The following is a 20,979-nucleotide window of genomic DNA, read 5'->3' as shown; positions in this document are numbered from 1 at the left end:
CCAAGGGCCTCCGTGCTCCATCATCCCCTGGTGGAAGGTAGAAGGGCAGGAGAGGGTTAGAGTGAGAGAGACGGACACTCATCCTCCGGCCCTTTTATAATCAGCATGAATTCATTCATGAAGGTGGAGCCCTCATGACCTAAACACTTTCCATTAGGCCCTGCTTCCCAACACTGTTGCATTGGAGAGTGAGTTTCCCACACATGCTTTTGGGGGACACATTCAAATCATAGCACACAGCGAAAGTCAAATTGGGCCCTCCTGGTTCTGACCGGGTGGTGTTATGTGCTTGTTTGGCTTGGGCCTAGGGCTCAGGCCCTAAGCCTGGAGCAGAGGGTAAAACACCCACCCCGAGAAGAAACCAGAGTGTGTTACCATCAGAAGGAGAAGTGGATGTGGAGTAGCCAAGAACCAGTATGTTTCCAGTAATCTAACCGGCCTCATCTCTCTCTGAAATTGACCTCCCGTAGCCTGCTGTGCCATGAAAGGATGGGCAGTGGCAGCCATATTTGTGTCACATGACCCCACTGCAGCCACAGCTGATTGGCTGTGCTGATTGGCCAGCAGTGGACACCTGACTTGGTGACTTGATCCATGGATGCAGCCAGCGTGTGTAATGGCTGTCCTGGTTCATTTTGAACAAATTGTGCACACCCCATCCCAGCTCTGCATTCAGTGAGTGTTGGTAGCTCAAAATCAGCCATGGTGGGATTTACGCCACAGAAAGTGGCAAATGATATAAATCAGGGCTTGCTTTCTCCTTGAAGAACCAGTTGCTAGATGTTTACCAGCACACCGCTGGATGGGGCTGACTCTCCAGATTCCTTGTTCCATGAGTTAGGAATAAGTTGGTGAGCACCTGAAATGCAGGGCCTCGTGGACTGGGGGCGGGGGTGGCTGTGCTGAGCCAGACACTAGCAGGAGAACAAAGGAGGAAGAGAAAAGCAGAAATGGACAGAGGAGACCAAGACCCTGACTTTCAGTCTTTGTCCTCTGGTCATGTTTAATTTCCTTTTTGTTCTCACGTGAATTTAAGTTGCTGATGGTGTGATATTGGGTTAGTTACTTAACCTCTCTGTGCCTGATTTCCTCATATGTAAAATGTAGATAATAGTGACCAATTTATAGTGCGAATGTGAGGATTAAATGAATCAGTACATGCCTACTGCTTAGAACTGTCTGTGCCTGGCACATGGTAAGTACCTGATAAATGTACATGTTATTGTTATTAATTGACTTGCTCTAGTGGACCTATGTTCCTTGAAATTATTGATCCTTGACCTTGATCAAGACAGCTGAAGATGTTTGAGAATTTCTGGGGGTGGCATCTGAACTGGCAGGCAGGGTGGGCCAGCAATGACACTCAGGACCGAAGGGCTGATTTTTACCTGCTCACCTGGGGACTCTGTGAGCAGCACCGTCCCCGTGGGCCCCAGGATGGGTGCTGAGCACAGTGTTGACAGCCATGGAGGTAGCGGCAAAAGGAACTTTATCCTTGTACCTGCTTCAGTCAGGAGTCCTTCTGTACCCCCCACCTCCTTAAGCCTCTGGGGTCCCTAAGAGGGAGCCATTCTCAAAAGGGTTGTCCACCCTGAAGCTTCCTCGAACCCTCCCCCTCCTGAGGAAGATGTTCATCAACAGCACAAGGCTGCCCCTAGGCCAGGGCCTGGAAACTCCTGATGAGCCATTTAGTCCCCTTTATGATCGGAAATGACTGTTGCCTGATGAATCCTTTGCACTCCATGAACTTGCTAAGGCGAAGGCAAGGAAAGGGAGGCAAGTTATGTTTTCTGGAGCATGACCACAACCCCTGCAGGAAAGGCGACTGGCACCCCCGTTTTACATATGGGGAAACTGAGACCCAGCAAAGGTAAGGAACTTGTCCACTGACAGGGAGTTAGAAGAGGAGCTGATTCACATCCAGAACTTACCGGCCCGTGCTCAGTTCGCTGGTGGCCCAAGGGTTGTTAGGATTGGCACGCATGGCCCTTGGAATGATGCAGGATAAGATGAAGGACACACACTTTCCCACCTGAGGGAGGCATGCGCCAGCTCACAGCCAGCGAACAACTGCCTGTTCTTAGGCACACCTGGCCCGATCTCCTTTCTAATCCCGACTTCAGACGGCCTTCCGGGTTTTGCTAATCTAATTTGGTTGGAGGCATTTCAAATTGCCTCTCTTATTGTACATCATTAATAACCAAACCTGCTTGTACAAATTATCATATTGTAAAAATCATCAGTGTTGGACCAGATGAATAGCCAGCATTGTTGCCCTGGCTGGGAACAGGGGAGGCTATTAAAAATGCAAGGTTGGAGAGGACTCTACGTATAGGATTCAGAAGACCCGGAGTGAAATCCCAGTCTCTCAGGGCCTCTGTTTTCCCAACTGTCTGACAAAATCTCAGGGGCTTCCAGTGGCAACCTTCCCTACCTCCTCAGCTCTGTGACCACCTTCCCAGGAGGGTCTGACCACCTCACACTCCTGTTCACAGCCTGTTTTTCCCGATTGAGGGTAAAGGTCTGGACAGCAGCCGTGGCTGCAGAAACTTACCTGCCAGATACTGTGGCCAAACTTAGCCCTACCACCCTGGGGCCAGAAAATGTCATTTTTGCGGACTTAAGAGAGAAAAAGCCATAAGGACAAGTTGGGAATGTCTAAATTAAGCTTTCAGAGAATTAAAGTTAGTTTTATTTAGAAGTCTTATTGAGGACTACAGACTGAAGCCTGCAACAAGGGAACAGTCCTTTAGAGAGGTCTTATCAGACTGTTTTGATGTAGTATTTTCATCCACAGTTTATATACAGGTACCTAAGTTTAGGTGTAAGAGTGTATCTGGTTATAGTTTGTAGAAGCATAATCACTAACCCCGTCAGAGGTTATCTTATGTGTAGGAAAAGGCAAGGACTGGGGTCATTTATTTATTTTTATTTTTTTAGAGACAGGGTCTTGCTCTGTTACCCAGGCTGGAGTGCATCATAGCTCACTGCAGCCTTGAACTCCTGGGTTCAAACCATCCTCCTGCCTTAGTCTCCCAAGCAGCTGGGACTACATGAGACACCATGCCCTGCTAACTTTTTATTTTTTGTAGAGACAGGGTCTTACTATGTTGCCCAGGCTTGTCTCAAACTCCTGGCCTCAAGTACTTCTTCCTCAGCCCGTCAAAAGCAGGCCATTTACTTTTTAAGGAATATAGTGACTCAGGCAAGAGAAGTGGGGGGCCATGTGTCTTATTTTGTTTTGTCTTTAAAGTATCTTTCTTGAGAGCTAAATGTTTTCATAGAGTCAGAGACTTTGTGAAACGATGTTGGCAAGTAGAAATGAGCAAACATGGCTTTTTGTGCTTGTTACTTTGCTTTATAAGTTTTTTCTTTTGATAATAAATTAATTATTTTGTGGTATTTTTAAGACTAATGTTGATTATCTTATATAGCTAGGAAGGGTCGTTTTTAGGAAGATCAGTAGTCTTTAGTAGTAGTTGTAAAGAATGAGTATTGGGCCCAGCATGTATATTTGTCTATTTATTGGAAAACTTTGGATTGTGTTTATTTTTTTAATTAGTATGAGTTGGGTTTTTTTTAACATTGTCTTTTTTATATTTAATATATAAATTGTAATAGGACTATTATAGGATATTATAGATTATTTATAGTAGTATATATTTAGTAGTATTAAAGTGAGTTATAGATTAGAAAAATATAACTATTTAATAGAATTGGAATATATATTTATTAAATTAATTAAATTATTATTACTTTTTGTATTTATATTTATTAGGGTCTTTTTATGAAAAGTAATTTTGGACTAGAGGTGATTGAAAATGTTTTGTTTTTTGAGACAGAGTCTTGCTCTGTTGCCCAGGCTAGAGTGCAGTGGCATCATCAGAGCACACTGTAGCCTTGAACTCCTGGGCTCAAGTGATCCTCCTGCCTTGGCCTCACAAAATGCTAGGATTACAGGTGTAAGCAACCACGCCCAGCCCTGAAAATGTTTTTAGAGAAGAATTTAGTATAATAATTGTGGATGGCAAAAACTTTAAATAGTCGTTAAAAATTGATGAAAGTTTTTAATTGACAAGGAAATTTAGTTTTTATTATATGTAGTATATTAAGATAATAACTAGAATTATGACTGTGTCATATCAGGAGTATTAGCCTTTTATAAATTTTATATAATTTTTAGAATATTTATATTAATATATTTATATAAATATAGAAAGTATTTACTATAATTAAAATGACTGATACTGTATACCTTTATGAGTTTATATGGTTTTTAGAATATTTATATTAATATAGCCATAAATATAAAAGAAAGATCTAGTAGTATTTATTATTTGATAGTATCTTTCATATAATTTATTAAGTTTAATTATTTAGTATCTCTATAACATGAGAGATATATTTTTTGAGGCTGCTTAGGGTCCCATGTGGAAAATTTTAAAGTTAATTTTAGGCCAAAAAGACTTAATTTAGGATTCTGATCTTGGAGAAATCTGTCAAAGATATCAAAAGGTTTAAAATATTTGATCAGAATAGAATTATTGGTCATTGTAAAATAACATTTATTTGTTTAATTACAGTGATAATTAAAACACTGCAAAAGCAATATAGAAAATTATATGGATGTAAAAATCTTTACCCTTTTAAAGCTCAGTTTTTTTAAGTAATCAAAAACCTAATAAAGACAACATAGTAATTATCTTGATAAAATATAAAATCTTTGTGTTTTTAGGCCAGCTACCAAAAAGGTAAAGAAAAATCTCTTGTAGTGTCATTGTTTCTCTTTACAGGAAGTCTATGTAGATAATTCAGAAGTCCAACCTGATATAAAGAGTATTTGAATTTAATCAGACATAGGAAGAGTATGTCAGAGTTATGAGTATGTTATATGTTATAATGTAAATAAAAAAATTAGTATCTTGACTAGGGAAATAGATGGCTATTAGTAACAGTATCAAAGTTTTTTTTATTATAATTGAATAATTTAGACATATTAAGAATGCCAAGAATATAGAATTAAGTTATACTGGAGGAAAATATTGTGTTTTTTAGACTTTTGAGATAACTGTTTTAGTGTCAGGCTACAATAGTAGAGTTAGAACCAAAGAAAAGAGTTACAGGAGTTGATGAAAGGTTGAAGGAGAGTGTTATCATCTTAGTCAAGCAAAAAACATAAAATCTTTTTAAGGAGAAAAGGAACAGAAGGCAATGATGTTTGGCTTGTAAATCATGTGTAGTGAGATATAGCAAAAATAGAATTTTTGAGAGATAAATTTGAGAAGTTTTAGAAAGGAATATATTCTAGAATAAAAAATTAAAGTCTCTTGTAATTTTATTAAGAATAAATTAATTATTTTGTGAAAACCTTGTTTTAATATAGAGGACCAAAGTTTTAGTTTTGTATTCATGTATTTTTTAATATTAAAGCTTAATTTTTAGAAAGACATAAATAATTTTTAAATTATTAATTTTATATATAAAATTTTTTTTTTTTTTTGAGACAGAGTCTTGCTCTGTTGCCCGGGCTAGAGTGCCCTGGCATCAGCCTAGCTCACAGCAACCTCAAACTCCTGGGCTCAAGCAATCCTCCTGCCTTAGCCTCCCAAGTAGCTGGGACTACAGGCATGCGCCACCATGCCCAGCTAATTTTTTCTATATATTTTTAGTTGTCCATATAATTTCTTTCTATTTTAGTAGAGATGGGGTCTTGCTCTTGCTCAGGCTGGTCTTGAACTCCTGAGCTCAAACGATCCACCTGCCTTGGCCTCCCAGAATGCTAGGATTACAGGCGTGAGCCACCTCACCTGGCCCCTATAAAATTTTTTTAATAATTTTTTTCTAGCCTGCCATTAAGCCACAAAGGGAGATTAATAAATTTTTTTTTTTTAGGGGAGGGGAGGAGAGGGGAGGAAGGCAGAAGGGGCTAATAATAAAATTTTTATGAATCTTATTACAACTTATCTAAACCATTTATGACTTGTTTGGACTTTTCATTTTGTCGTATATTTTTTAAAAAATGGTAATTTTAAGAAAAAATTTATTATATGAGATTTTTCATACAAAACTATTTTTAAATTAAAAAATTAATAATATATCTTTATATTTATAATTTTTCTATATTTTTCTTATTGGTTTTTAAAATTTTGTTTTGAAAATAATCTTTAAATAATCTCTGAATTAGGCAAAATTATTTTTTATAAAGAATATATTTTATGCGTTTTTAATACCTTTTAAAATTAACTTTTTGGGGGTATTATGTATGAGATTATATATATGTTAATTAGAAATTTTAATTCTTAGTAATCTTAAATTTTATTAAAAATCTAGGAAGAAAGCTTGAATTGTCTGTCATATCAGTTTTATAGATGACAATCATTTTATAGTTTTAAAAAATATTTTTATAACAATTTTTAAAAATTGGAAATGACCCAGATATTTAATATCTATTATTTAATTTAACTTTAAGTTTTTAAATGTTATGAAGTTTTAACAGTTTATATGGATTATTTATGAAAACTGACATATTAGACAAAGCTGGTCATCATTTTAAGTTATTTTATGTTAATTATTTTTATAGCTTGTGAATATAGGTATTTAAGAAGCATAAAGTTAAATATATGGATATTTTTGTTGATAACTTAGAAGATTTAACTGTTTTTATTAAATTAACAATGTTAAATTAGTCTTATTTATTACAAATTATATAAACAAAGATTATTTTGTTTTGGGCTGGATTTATAGCTTTACAACTTTTATGTCAAATTTTGACAGCTCAAAATATCTAGTAGAGACAAATATAAAATTGTCTGACCAGTAAACCCAAGCAAAAAGCTATGTTGACAATTTAAGACATTTTTATTTTATCAATAATTTTAAAGCCAGCTTATTTATTAAAGGTTTAAGTCACATGAACTTGGAAAATATTCTAGCTTACTCATTTATGAGCACTCATTGTTTTTCGTTACTTTGGTATTATGTAGACACAACATGTATGTATATGTATACACATTTAAAAATATATATACACACACACACAAATAAAGATCTTACAGCTTTTATTTTAGGAGTTTAGTGATGAGATAGTAATATAGACTCACTGGTTTATAAAAGATGGTTGGATTCAAATTATTTGTAACAAAATTTGGATCTGTTTATATGGCTAAACTTCATTTGTCCTGAAGGTAATCTAATGAAGGCTACGGAGCAAAATTTTGGATAAAGTATTAAATAGTTTTAATGATGGTTTGATTTGAAAACCTCTTTTGCTCTTTTTTTTCCTTCAGTTTTAAGTGAATGTAGGGTTAAATCTTTAATGTTTGCATTTTAGCTACAACTGGCTGAACTGTGTAAGAAAAATAAAATCTCTAAGTAGCCTTGAATTAGTAATACCATTAAGTAGTCAGTTTTATCTTAAAAACAGTAGAAAAGACTGCAGATTTAAAATAGGCAGGAAAAAAAAAACATAGGGAGATGGAGAACTTAGAACACTCTATATGTTAACTCTGTATTGTAGGTTTTTTGAATAATGATCATTTGAGTTTTGAATTTTTCTTGATGTAATTTGTCTATCAATTTAAAAATCTGTACAGAAACAGGCCATAATATGTAGTTGGTTGAAGTCCTAAAAAATCTGGCATGCCTTCATATTTGAGAATCCCATTTTTGGCCATTGTAGTGTTAAATCTCCTTTAGTAAACTCCCATCGAGGGAGATACTTGCAAGCAGAGGCTTGTTATGTGTTATACATGAAGCCTGCCGGAGTACTGACTGAAGGCTGGTTGTCTGGCGTCCCTGTTGTTTCAGTTTTGGATGATTTATTTCCCATTGTGAGAGCCTTGTTTATGGAGTCAAATTGAAAGGGAAAGCACTGTCACAACCTAGCCAATCAGACAGCCTCACACATCTATTCCTTCCTAGCATCTTTCAAGCAGAATTCCTCTTCCTGAGAAACAAAATTCTCCAGGAAGGACTTATCCTTTCCTCAAGGAGTGGGAGCAACTAGCTGGTTGAAAACTCAGGACGATCAACCAAGTGGGAGGCCTGAGACTCAGGAGAAACTCAACCCAGTTTGCAGCTGTTGGGGAGCTGGAGGGGCTCAAAGGGCTCGTGCTGGCACCAAGGCAGAGTCCCCAGAATGTTGCAGACAACCCTGGACAGTCTACTCTGGATCCCTTTGTGGTTGCCATGATTGTCTATTAAAGAAAAGAAAAATCAAGCTTTTAAAGAATTTAAGTTAGTTTTATTTAGAGGTCTTACTGAGGACTATAGACTAAAGTCTACAGCCCGGGAGCAGCTTTTAGAGAGGTTCTAGCGAACTGTTCTAACGCAGTATTTTAGCTCGGTTTATATATAGGTGGTGGAGATTTAGAGTACATCTGGTTACAGTTTACAGAAGCATCACCACTAACTTCCTCAGACGTATGTGTAGGAAAAGGCCAGGACGAATACAAACGTGGGGGGCCCTGTGCTCTAAATTGTTTTGTCTTCAAAGCATCTTTCCGGGGAGCTGCTCCAGGTCACAGAGTCACTGGCTTTGTGAAATGCAGCTGGCAAGCAGAGATGAGCAGTCGGTGGCTTCTTACGTTTGCTACTTTGTCTCACAGGAACAATTTATCTGCGATAACATGACTCAAATAAGCATAAACTATGCTTATGGGGAGGGGAGGTAAAAAGGCAGAGCCCACCTGTGTTGCCCCCTGCGCCTCATGCCCAGAGGCAGCTGTAAGTGGCCCGAGGGCCAGTCCTGGCTCTCCCTGGGCGGTGACCTTTTTACACACCCCGCCTCTTCATGCCTCACTCTCCCTGTTTAAAAAGGAGGGGAGGGTGAGCCTAAAACATCTGCCCAAGAAGCCGTAAAGGTCTATTAGACTGCTTGTGCGAGGCACTATTGCAGTTGTGCTTCAGCCACCGTTGAAAGCGAGGGAAGGGCTGGTTACAGCCCATAATATAAAAGAAGAAAAAAAGATTAAAAAAAGAAAAAATAAAAATAAAGTGAGGGAGGGGACTTTTCAAGGGAGAGGCTCCCCAAGGCCAGGACCTCCTCCTCCCACTCGCAGGGACGGGCACACGAGAGGGGCAGTAGGGCCTTTTTCATCCAGTATCCCTCTGCCCCCCAAGGTGCCATGCCACTTCCAGAAGGGACCTCGACTGGCTTCAGGATCTCTCCGTCCTGTGACTCCACTCCACACGCTCACGGTGCCCATGGCATCCCGGCTGGTGGGGCCGGGCCCGGCGCCGGGCCCCGGGAGGCAGGGAGGGCCAGGCGCCAGCCGAGGCCGGACTCGCCCCGGGCGCGCCGTGGCACTGGCTGCGGCGCTAGTCCCGCAGCAGCTGGTACTCCTTGGGTGCCCAGAGCAGGCGCGGGCGGCGGATCTCGGCCCGCCGGCCGATTTCCGGGCTCCAGCAGAACTCGGGCGACAGCACCTTGGCGGGCTTGTGCAGCCAGAAGAACTTGTTGAGGTGGCTCTCGTCGTGCCAGCGCGCTTCCAGGCCGCGCTCCCGGTCCCGCCGCAGGCCCCGCGCGCAGTGCGCCGTCAGCTCGCGCAGCGCCGCCACGTTGCCCCCAAACACGGCCGCGTGGTAGTAGAAGTCGCCCTCGCCCGGCGCCAGCGCGGCGGCCGAGCGCGCGTCGCGCTCGAAGGGCAGCAGCCGGCGCGGCCAGTGGTAGTGCCAGGCGTGCAGCTGCGCCACCGACTCGGCCAGCGCCTCGGGCCCGAAGGCGCCGCTGAAGCGCTGGTCCACGTCCATGCAGAACACAAAGCTCGCCTCGCGGCCCAGCTGCCCGCCCAGCGCGGCGTGCAGCGTGCGCATGCGCCCCATGCACACGTCCTGCCAGCGCCTCTCGCGCGCCACGCGCTGCACGCGCAGCCGGCGGCCCGGGCCCAGCGCCACGCGGGGCACGGCTGCCGGCCGCTCGGTGAACACGTAGTACACCACGCGCTGGCCCACCATGAAGTGCTGCTCGGCCGTCTCCAGGAAGCGCGCCAGGTACTTCTCCAGGTACCTGCCGGGCGGGCGGCACAGTCAGCCTGAAAGCGGCGCCCCGCGCGCGCGCGGCCGCCCCTCCCCCGCCCCTCGTGCCGCCCGGTGCTGTCGGTGCCAGTCCGTGGGACTGCAGAACTTTCCAGTCCTAGAATCGTTAGATTTGGGGGAGGGGGCTGGTTAAAGATGCTTGCCAATTGTTTGCCACGCTTGCGCTGTGCTGGCCCTTTGGGGGACTGGCCGCAGTTGTCTCTTTAGGGCTCTGCGCCTTTGTTTAAGAAGTCCCAGAACTTCGATGCTGCCATGATGTGAGGAAGCCCAGCATAGCCGTGGAGGGAGAGGTGCCCCATCAATTTTCAGCAGTTGGGAGCATTTGCGACCCAGGCATTTGGGACTGGTGGGGAGCCCTTCCTGCTGAGCCTTGTCTGAATTCCTGACCCACAAAATTATTGTGTGAGCTATAATTATAAGTTGTTTTAAGTCACCGGGTTTGTTTCTTTACCTAGATAACCAGACTGCTCGGAATACTGGACACTGTGTATTAACAGACGTTGAGATTAAATAATAGTAATAATGCCTAATATTGTGAACATTTATGATGTGGCAGACACTGTTGAGTCTGTGCGTTATCTCATTTAAAGAGCTTCAGTAACTTGTACAAGTATACACAGTTGATAAGTGGCAGAGCCAGGATTTGAACCAGCTTGGCACTGGATCCTGTACCTTTACTCACTTTCTCCATTCCTGGTGGAACTGTGGGGAACTGGAATCACAGACCTAGGAAACAGCATCCCGGGGTGTTGGACTCATACCGTCTCAGAACTCAGGATCCTGGAATTTCTTTTCCTTGAGACCCTGACCCCTTGGGCTGGTGCAGGAACACCCTACTCAGTATGCATAATGGAAGTGGGGCATCAGGGCCCTGGGGAGAGGCCAAGGCCCCAAGTGGCCTACTGTTAACAGTTCTGCCCGTCTGGTCACGGGCCATTCTTGGTCCTGTTTGCCCCCTTGCCTTTCAGCAGCCCTCCTGGCTTTCTCTCCCTTCTAGGGTGTAGGGACAGAGTTGGAGGAGACTTGAACAGTTGTCTAGGGTATCTAATAACAAAATTCCTTCCCCAGCCTTTGGAATATCTCTTCCTGGATGGGAAGCTCTTACTGCCTTCCCAAAGCAGTCTGTTCCATTATTAGAAATGCTTCCTTTAAATTGCCCTGAACTAGTTCTCTGTACCTTGGGGGTTGTAGGATCTGATTGCCACGCTAGGCCAGGAGTCCCTTTTGTACCACTTCTGGCAGGTGGACACCTGGCTTGGACACCGCCTCCCATCCATAATGGGGAGGTCAGTGCCCCTGCCATTTCTTCTCCACACCTAGAAGCCCATCCATTGCCCGGGCGCCTCAGCCTGTGATTGCCCTCTCCTGCAGTGTTTCTGTCCTCCTCACCCCTCCGTCACCTGCTCCCATGGCCACTCCCTCGACTCAGTCATCATCAGTGACCCACTCTGTGAGGACCTCATCCTTCTGTTCTCATTTTTTTGTTTGTTTGTTTGTTTGGGGGGCCGTTGAGGCCCGTGAAGGCCCAGCAGTGGGGCTGCAGAGGGTGTTCGGGCCGCTGGCCCTAGCCCAGCTGTCCAGGCTGCCGCTGGCAGGGTCTGGGGCCCTGGTGGCGCTTGCTCTGGTGCTGCGACCTCATTCTTCTAGCTTACTTACTCTGATTACTGCCCCTCCCCCTTCCCCACAAACAGTTCTCCCTCCCCGAGTCCTCTAATCTGGCGACCCTGCCACTTTCTCAGTGTCTGTCACCCTCTTCCTCTCTTTACTTCCCTCTTTATCCAGCTTGGATTCACTCCGTTGAAAAACTCTCAGCTCCCCAGTCCCTCTCCCTCCATCAGGTGTGCTTGGCACCCCCTACTCCCAGGGTGTGCCTGCACCTGAGCCCCTGACCTGCAGTGGGCACTTACTGCAGAGAGTCATCCCTCTACTTACCCAGTTGCTCGCCCCCTCTTGTCACCACTCTCACTTGAAAGACTTCATGATTTTCTCACCACAAACCCTGTGCCTCCAGATGGACCAGCTCCAGCCCCTGGGCGGCCCCTTCTAGACATGGTTCTGAGCCCCTGGGTGCCTGTGTTGGGTGGGCTGTATGGTGCTGGTGTCCAACGAGGCGGAGAAGGGTGGTCCTGTGGTCACCCTGGGAGTCTGGGACAAGGGATGCTGTCTCTGCCTCTTGCTTCACTTTGAGATCCGATGGCACAGGGCACAGGGGAACAGGGTGCCCCACTTCCTACATCACAGGCATACCCCTCCCACGCCCTGCCTGGGCAGCACCACTCCCCTAGCGAGGCCTTACCTGCCTATGGCAAAGACAGTCAGCCCAATGGTGAGGTTCTTCTGTCCAGCCTTTTGCTGGGCCACATCTGGGTCGAAGGTGCCATCCCAAATAATGGGAGCCCCCCAGGAGGTACACGTCAGGACTTCAGGCCGGGCCCTGGCCAGGGCAGGGATGGGAGACAGCTCCATTCATCTACCCACTTGGTGCATGCTCACTGCCACCTTTATTCGTTCATCCGCCCACAGATGGATCAGTCCCTGTCCCTAGAAGCCTCTAGCTTAGAACAGCGGTTAGAGGACTGGGAGATGTGTGGCCTGATGGGGCTGTTGGGGTTGATGGGCAGAGTGCCTGGCTCTGCTGGGTGGGGCAGAACTCTGTAGGGTTGGGGGGGTGCTCTCAGAGTGGGGGGCATGGTAGCTCTTACCAGGGACGCAGGACACCTGTGAAGTTGTCTCTCAGCAGGGACATTGTGGCCGCTGGGCAGACACCCATAGGGATGAGAACTTCCAGATGCCTGTGGGGTGGGGACAGAAGTGAGGAGTGTGTTGGCCTGCTCAGGAGCCCTCTTGCTTTGCTCCTTACAAGGAGGAAGAGCCCACAAGGACACGTGCCCAGGCCGAGCTAGCCACCACCCTTCGTCCCTCGGGAGGCACTTGGAAAGATGCACTTGAATCCTGACCCTGGTGGTTCCACCTCAAGGGCTGGGGAAGGGGCGTGTACCTGACACTAGGGAGCCCATACAGGAGTAGGCCTAAGAGGCCAAGTGCAAGTAGGATCCGTCGCCAGAAGATTCTCTTCCAGACCCTGGGGGGAAAGGCATTCGTTTATATCTATCCACACATATTTATATGCACACGTATATGAGAAATTATTTGTATAATTTTAATGTTTCATCTTATTTGCCTTTTTAAATAAGAATATATTCTATTCAGATGGCACAGACATTCAGAGGAATGGAAGAGTATACACGTGAAAAGTGTTTTCTGTTTCTGCCGAGTGGTTCCTCTGCGTGGAGGCAGCTGGTGTTACCAGTTTCTGTGTGTCCTGCAAGAGGTGGTTCACGCATCGCTTCTCTGCCTTCTGGCTAAGATCAAGTGTAGTATCTGTTCTTACCAATTTAATATCTGATATGTCCTAAAATTTAAAAAATTTAACAAAAAGAGATGATTCATACATGCACAGGCAAATTCTTTCTCTCCCTCTCTCTTCCTTTTTCTTTGTTGCCCCCACAAATGGCAGCACAGTGGACAAGCCGTTCTGCAGTTTTCTCTTCCACTGACCATTGCATCTGGGAGGCTGTTCCATCTCGGTGCTGAAGGAACGTCCTCCCCCTTTTGTCCAGCTGCCTAATGTGCCCCTGATTGGAGAAGGCGTCATTGAGGATGGGCATCTAGATGGTCAGTCCTTTGCTTTCCTCAGCAGTGCTGCAGGCCATGACTTTGGGCATGTTTGCGGGGGCGGTAACATTGGAGGTTGGGGTGCTTAGCCTGGATGCCGGGTGAGACCGACCTTGGCCAGGAGGAGAAGGCCAGGAGAGGGTGCAGGGGCGTTTGTGGCTTGGTGACTGGGGGTTAAGAGCTGCCTGGGTCTTAGAGACCAGTCTCTGGGCTGGCTGTGGTCAGAGACCATGTGTCTGTGGCGGCTCCAGTCACTGGGCCCGTGGGTTCCTCCATTCGTGGCTCAGAGGATGTGGGCTTTGGGATTTGTCCATGGTTAGTTGTTTTCTAGGAAGTGCCCCAAGTGTTGAGAATTTTGACGAGCTCTTCCTGGGGGGCATTCTCCCCTCCCCTGCCGTGTGCTCCTGTCTTTAGTGACAGGAACCACGTGTAAGGAGCACAGACATTGAGGCCACATTCCTGGGTTTGAATCCCAGCTCCGACACTCATTAGCTGTCTGGCCTTGGGCAAGGTCAGGCCCTCTGCGCGTCAGTCTCCTCATCTGTAAGATGGGGATAGTGAGAATACGGGCCTCAGAGGGTTGTCATGGGCATTAAGTAACACAGCTAAGTGACCAGAACAGGCTTTGCCCGTTGTTCTAATGGGCTCACTAAACTTCGGCTTCTGCTGCTGCTGATCCTTTTCCCCGAACACACCCTCACTGTCTCCTGGGCAAACTCCTAGCTCCACTTGCTGCCTGACAAATCCTTCCAAAGTCTGGCTCCCTGGTCTCCTTCACGAAGTCTGCCTGCCTCCGACCCTCCTGCCCCAGCCTCGTCTGCCACCCCGTAACCATTCCTCACCGGGTGTAACTAGAAAAGAGCTCCGAGACCTACCTTGCGGGGGTGTGTGTGTGCCCATGTCCACCCGGGCACATCTCAGCACATAGCACCTTATTCTCTTCACTCAGCCAAGCCAGAAACCCGACCACACCCCACCTCTCCCCTCCCCCACCCACCGCCTGCACCAGCCCCCAGGGTGGGCTGACTTGGCCTCCTTGATCTCTGCCCCTCCTCCTTCCCTGCAGCCCCCATGGCCGCCACGGTGACACTGACCTACTTGTCCGTCACCAGGACCATTGCAGCAGATCCCTTCCTGCTTCTGGTCAGTCCCTACACAGCCCCCAGAGTCATCTTGCCTTAACAGCTCCCATGTCACACAAACAGGTGAATCCTCGAAGAAGAAATACATTCAGTATTCAAACATATGGAAAGATGTTCACCCTCACCAGTAATCAAAGACATACAAATTAGAACAAGGTGGTATGTTTTGCCTATAAAATGAGCACTTTAAAAAAAGATATAATGAAAACAGCCAAGCTGCAAGAGCACAGTGAGACAGGCACTCTTGTGGTGGGAGTGTGGTTGCCACAGCCCTTTGGAAAGCTACTTAGCTATGGAAATTGAAAGCTTTTGATATTCATCCTCTTTGATTCAATAATTCCCAACTTCTGGGACTCTGTTCAATCTTCAGTGTGGGAAAAGTTTATATAGCGAGATGTTCACCAATTTCTGTTCAGTCATGCATTTGACATGTATCAAGCACTATGCCAGGTCACGGAATTTTTTTTGTTTTTTGACACAGAGTCTTGCACTGTTTCCCTGGGTAGGGTGTCGTGGTGTCATCATAGATCACTGCAACCTCAAACTCCTGGGCTCAAGCGATCATCCTGCCTCAGCCTACTGAGTAGCTGGGACTACAGGCACGCACCACCATGCCTGGCTAATCTTTCTATTTTTGGTAGAGATGGGGTCTTGCTCTTGCTCAGGCTGGACTCGAACTCCTGAGCTCAAGTGATCCTCCTCCCTCAGCCTCCCAGAGTGCTAGGATTATAGGTGTGAGCTACTGCACCCTGCCCAGGTCACGGATTTCAAGGTGCATGAGACACAGACTTTGTCCTCAGGGTGTGAAGTCAAGGAGACATGGGTGTGGTGGGGGAGTGGGCCTTGAGGGAATTAGTCACAAGCCACACTGAAAACAGATGAATGGACAGTTGCGGAGGAAGTTGGGGAGGAGTCAGGAGGCTTCCTGGAGGAGGTGACCTCTGAGCTAGGACCTGTAGAATTAGAAGTGATGCAGGCAAAGAAGTCAGTGGAGGGGAAAGAAGGACCATGAAACCACGAGAAGGAAACAAGAATGTGCAAAAACGAGGAAGTGTGAGAGAGCTTGGAATGTACATGGGACTGCAGGTCATCCTCCAGGAGTGGAGTATAGAATGCGGATGTGGGTGGGGGGAGGAGAGGCTGCAGAGGGAAGCCGGGGCCAGGGCACCCAGGGCCTGCAGTCCAGCCTCAGGGGTTTGGGCTTCATTTCGAAGGCCATGGGGACTCCTGAAAGGTGTTTCCTCCAGGGAGTGACACACTCAGAGTTTCGTTTGGGAAAAACCCCGAAGTACTCCAGCTGAACTGTTGAACCTGCCTACAGTGCGGTGGGAGGGAGGGCACGATGGAGGCAGGAAGAGAAGTCAGGGGCCAGGGTGCCAGCCCATGGGAGCTACCGGGGCATGAACCAGGGTGTTGGTGGCTGAGTGGGGAGGAATAGGGGATGTAGGCTATCAAGGAGGGGGCGTGGGCAGGACTTGGCCATTGATAAGAGGGACAGGGCTGGAGGATTGGAAATCCCTGATGGTCTGGCAGGAGGTAAGGGCTGGAGCCCAAAGGCCGCAGGGACCTTACATCATGGGAGTGCAAGACAGTACAGAGGGAGAGCTCCAGGGCCCAGGCCCAGGCCCAGGCCAGGCTGGGGAATGGGAGGGAGACCCAATGGGTAGAGGTGCAGGGGTGGAGGATGGTTGGGGGCGATTCCAGAAGTTTGGCTGTGAGGAGTTAAGAGACAGGATGGAAACTGGAGGGGACAGGGGGTTGGGATTGATAGAGGTGTGTGTTTCTTTTATGCAAGGGAGGCTTGAGCTTGGTTGCATGTTGCCTGGAAAGCTTCCATGGAGAAGGTGTCTGGACTCACGGGAGGAGGCATCGTCTGAGCCGCTCAGATATAACTGGAAAAGGCTCTCATGTCCAGCTGAAGGGACTGGCTAAATAAACTTGTTATGAAGACTCTGCAGTCACATGGAAAAATGCTTACATTGGAACATTAAAGGGGAAAAGGGAGGATATAAAATCGATGTGCACCGTGATTATAATTTATCGAGAATAAAAATATGCACTAGAAAATAAGTCTAGAAGGAAACACTTAAGTGTGCAATAAGATTACAGTAGAGTTTTTCTTTATTTTTCTCTCCAGTTGTCTGTAATGTACTTATCTTGCTTTTATTAATGAAGGAAAATTTCAAAGTTAGTAATTTACAGAAAAACCAAGTTGTCTTATGGCTTCCGGCTGACTGCAGGACAAAGCCCCATCTCTTAGCCATGCCTAAAGAAGCCTTCCAGATCTGTCCCCTCCACTGTAGCCTTGTCAGTGCTCACGGCCCCTGACCCAGTTTTCCTGCCTCTGGGAATGGTGACTCCACAGCGATTAGTCAAGGATGCTCCCATAGCATCGTTTGAAAAAGCAAATGGATATAAACAGCCTCGGGTTCATCAGTTGGGAGCTGGATGAATGAATTATGCATATCTATATAGGTTGAGCATCCCCTGTCAATGCTTGAGACCAGAAGTGGTTTGGATTTGGGATTTTTTTCAGATTTTGAAATATTTGCATTATACTTACCACCTGAACATCCCTAATCTAAAAATCTGAAATCCGAAATGCTCCAGTGAGCATTTCCTTTGAATGTTCTGTTGGCACTCAAAAAGTTTTGGATTCTAGAGTGTTTCGGAGTTCAGATTTTTGGATTAGAGATACTCAACCTGTACAGTGGAGATCAACGTGAACATTAAAAAGCATGAGGTAGATTTATATGGACTCTCTGGAAAAGGGACCCTAATGTAGTAAGTGGAAAGGGAGTAACATAACCAGTATGTAGAGGCCACCTGTGCCTGTGGGAGGGGGAGCTCCTAACCTGTGTCCCTGTGTTTACAGTCATGTATGTCCATAAAATACAGTCATGTATTTTATAACGTGTAGGAAGAGATTGAGAACAGTATTGTCCAATAGAAATATGTGAGCCACATAATATGTGAGCCACATAATTTAAAATTTTCTAGTAGCCACATTTAAAAAGTGAAAAGAACAGGTGTAATTTGAGACATGTTGGGTTAAATAAAAATATTGTTAAAGTTCATTGATTTTAATTTCTCAATCTGGATACCTAGGAGTCCTTCCTGCCTCCTCTCAGTCCCGACACACACCCACCAACAATCCCTGCAGGTGCTCCCCGCACCCAGCCTCCTCTCGTTCTGTTCCAGGCCACCGTGTCCCTCACCTGGACAGCCTTCCCAGCGCCCCACCAGCCTCCTGCTTCTGCTCTTGCCCCTGCAGTCCCTGCTCCAGGACGTGAACGAGGACACTGCCCTCCCCTCTTCAAGGCCTCCCTTCTCACTGCTCTTAGTGTCTAACCCACACCCTGGACTCCGGTCTGCCCAGCTCCATGGCTTCTGGCCTCTGCCACCTCCCGTCTCGTCCCCCAACCCTGCCCCTTCACAAGGCCGCCTGGCCTTCCAACTCACCTCTGCAAGGCTTGTCCTCTCATCGTTCCGGCCTCAGTTACAAGGGTCCATCCTTCACCCTGCACCGTGAAGTTTCCTAAGCTAGCTGTTGCCTTCATTCTATATGTAGATTGCGCCTTTCCTGTCATCTGCCAGCAAGCTCCGAATCATTCCTCAGTGCCAGCTTGCTCTTGTGCAGCAATTTCCTTGACATCACCTTCAACCCCCCTCCCCCAGTTTGCACCTCCGTACCTCTTCCAAACCTCTCCTCCCATCCTTGGAGACTGTCTACCCTGCAAGGCTATGGGGTTCTTTGCTTTATTAGACTTTGTATTCTTGGCGCCAAGTCCCAGAGCCTGCCTTATAATTCATAGGCCTCTCCCTGCCCTCTTCACCAGCCCCCTCCCAACCAGGGTAGGGCAGGCCGATACTTATCTTGGGCACTGGGCTGCAGCCGGGCAGAGCCAGCCCGGAGTGGCCCGGACAAGCTCCAGTGGTCAGGTCTGAGGGGGAGTGGAGACCCAGGGCCTGGGGCAGGCACCCATCAGCTCCTCCCGCCCCCTCCCGCAGCCCAGCCCGGGAGCCCTCAGTCTGTGGAGGCCCCTGCCTGGCCCACCCCCGACATTCCTTGGTCAGATATTTCCAGAAGGACCCAGTCCCACCCCAGCTCTACCTACAGAAGGTGGGCCCTTAAGTCCCACAGTGTGCCCTGCTCCCCACTCTCCTTGCTTTCAAGACAAGGTTAAAGATCAGTCATTAGTTCTTAAGGGGGAACAAACTTCTAGTCCTGGGCAGTCAGCCCCAGTGGGGATAGAGAGCTCTGAGTTCCAGTGGGGAAGGGATGGTGCCCGGGCCTTCGCTCTCTGCCTCGCCAAGGGGGTTTAGAGGAAGCAAGAGGAGTCCAGCTTTCATCAGTTGCAGGATCTCCTGGGATACGGCCTCGCTCACCTCGGTGTCCATCTGTACGGACTGTCCGTCTTTCTGCCGCTCGGGCGACGTCCCCTCTGTGAGTCACCTTTTCCCAGCACCTGTGACTCAGCTAGTACTCAGTGGCTAGCTTTGGTAGCTCCTGTTTGGACTGTTCTGGCCACCAGACTGGACCCCTCTTAAGTCAGCAGTCCCCACTCACCCGAGTCCCTCTTTGAGCGCCATTATCGAGAGGCTGATAGGACAGACTGCGAAGGACTCTCTCAGCTCAGAGCCAGGAAAGAAGTGGCCTCCTGCTGGAGAAGTGGCAAAGCAGCTCCTGCCCCTCTGCTTCAGGAACCAGGCTCACGGGAGCGATCAGGGATGGACTGAGAGGAACCTGCCCAGGGCGGGTCCTCCTGGAGGAAACTGGCCCCAGGTGCCGTGGGGGCTGGCAGCGCTCTGGGGCCAATCACCTGGAAGAGGGTGGATCTGAGCAGGCCAGCTCTGGTTGGCTGGAGGCTCTTGAGGTTTTTTGTATGGACTCCTTCGTCCTTCAGCAGGGATCAGGGTATGGTGTTTGCCCCCAGGGAAACCCTGTTCTGCACAGAGCCTCGGGCTGAGCTGAAGGGCACTGGGCTCTTGATTGTGACCTTGGACAGTTCACCACATGGAGTCCTTTACCTCCTCAGTAAAATGGTGTACATACACCAGTCCCCAGGGGAGTGTAAGATCGTGGCTGTAGAACAGTTCTGTAAAGTTTACTCTGGGCAGCATTTTTAAAAGTGAGCTGCAACCCATCAGAGGGCTGTGAAATCAGATTAGTGGATTGTGACCAAGATTGAATAGTATCAACAGGAAGAGAACCAAAAAGAAAATATCAGAATGTATTGTGTGTATAAAGGTAGGTTTTGTTTCATGAAATGTTTCCATTAATATATATTTAAGTGTGTATACAAGGTTGGGAAATATTTTTAAAAATGGTCACGACTGGCATGATGGCTCACACCTGTAATCCTTGCACTCAGGGTGGCCGAGGTGGGAGGATTTCTTGAGGCCAGGAGGTCAAGACCAGCCTGAGCAAGAGTGAGACCCCCCCTACCCTGCATCTCTACAAAAAAATAGAGAAAAAAATTAGCCGGGTGTGTTGGTGTGTACCTGTAGTCCCAGCTACTCAGGAGGCTGAGGCGGAAGGATCATTTGAGCCTAGGAGTTCAAGGTTGCAGTGAGCTGTGATGAGGCCACTGCACTCCAGTCTGGGCCACAGAGCGAGACTGTCGGGGGGTGGAGAAGGAACTGGGTCATGATCAAAAAGGGTTTGCCAAATTCTGTGTAAAATGTAAACAGTAGGAGCAAATTTATTTTTAAGGACACACCCTTCAAACTTGGAGTAGGTTGGGACTTTTCAATTAAAGTAAAGAACATGGATATTTATCTGTGTGAGTCAAATCACTGTATCTTCTAGGAGTGGTTTTGCTTCCCTGCCTCTTTACCCACATACAGAAGAACAAACTCAGGTAGAGCCTGATTTTCATTTTCTTCCATCAAGGGAAAATCTAGGTCCAGGAGGTAAATGGCCCAGAGTCCTGGAGGCCAGCAGAGCAGCTGCACACATGGCCCTCATTCCTTAGCACGTGAGCCCCCTGCCAGCTCAGGGTCCTGCCACCCACTCCCTGTGTCCTGGGACACAAGGCTTTTCCAGCCCCTCCTTCCACCCTTCTTTCTCTTCCTCCTCCAGATAATGGTTACATTTTAACAGGCATTCCAGAGAGGGGTTACC

General features: G+C 47.0%; 1 protein-coding gene and 1 pseudogene across 15 annotated transcripts; one reads left to right on the top strand and one right to left on the bottom strand.

Moving 5' to 3' along the window:
* Positions 1–8,226: 8,226 nt before the first annotated feature.
* A3GALT2 (alpha 1,3-galactosyltransferase 2) lies at positions 8,227–19,980 on the bottom strand. Of its 15 annotated transcripts, none has more exons than XM_045548338.1 (8): positions 19,242–19,980; positions 18,315–18,796; positions 14,805–14,922; positions 13,281–14,251; positions 13,034–13,117; positions 12,738–12,827; positions 12,332–12,469; positions 8,227–10,006 (listed from the first exon to the last, which is right to left on the bottom strand). In XM_045548338.1, the coding sequence occupies exons 6-8, from the start codon at positions 12,803–12,805 to the stop codon at positions 9,319–9,321; spliced, it is 894 nt and encodes a 297-aa protein (XP_045404294.1). In that variant the 5' UTR covers positions 12,806–12,827; positions 13,034–13,117; positions 13,281–14,251; positions 14,805–14,922; positions 18,315–18,796; positions 19,242–19,980; the 3' UTR covers positions 8,227–9,318. The 15 variants fall into 15 exon arrangements, with proteins under 15 accessions (XP_045404294.1, XP_045404295.1, XP_045404297.1 ...); XM_045548339.1 differs by having other exon boundaries at positions 13,281–13,447; XM_045548341.1 differs by having other exon boundaries at positions 13,281–13,357.
* Positions 13,378–13,506, top strand: LOC123636077 (annotated as a pseudogene).
* Positions 19,981–20,979: the final 999 nt, after the last annotated feature.

The sequence above is a fragment of the Lemur catta genome, chromosome 3, assembly GCF_020740605.2.
Source record: "Lemur catta isolate mLemCat1 chromosome 3, mLemCat1.pri, whole genome shotgun sequence".
Taxonomy (NCBI): Eukaryota; Metazoa; Chordata; class Mammalia; order Primates; family Lemuridae; genus Lemur; species Lemur catta.
This window is presented reverse-complemented; position numbering and strand designations above follow the sequence as displayed.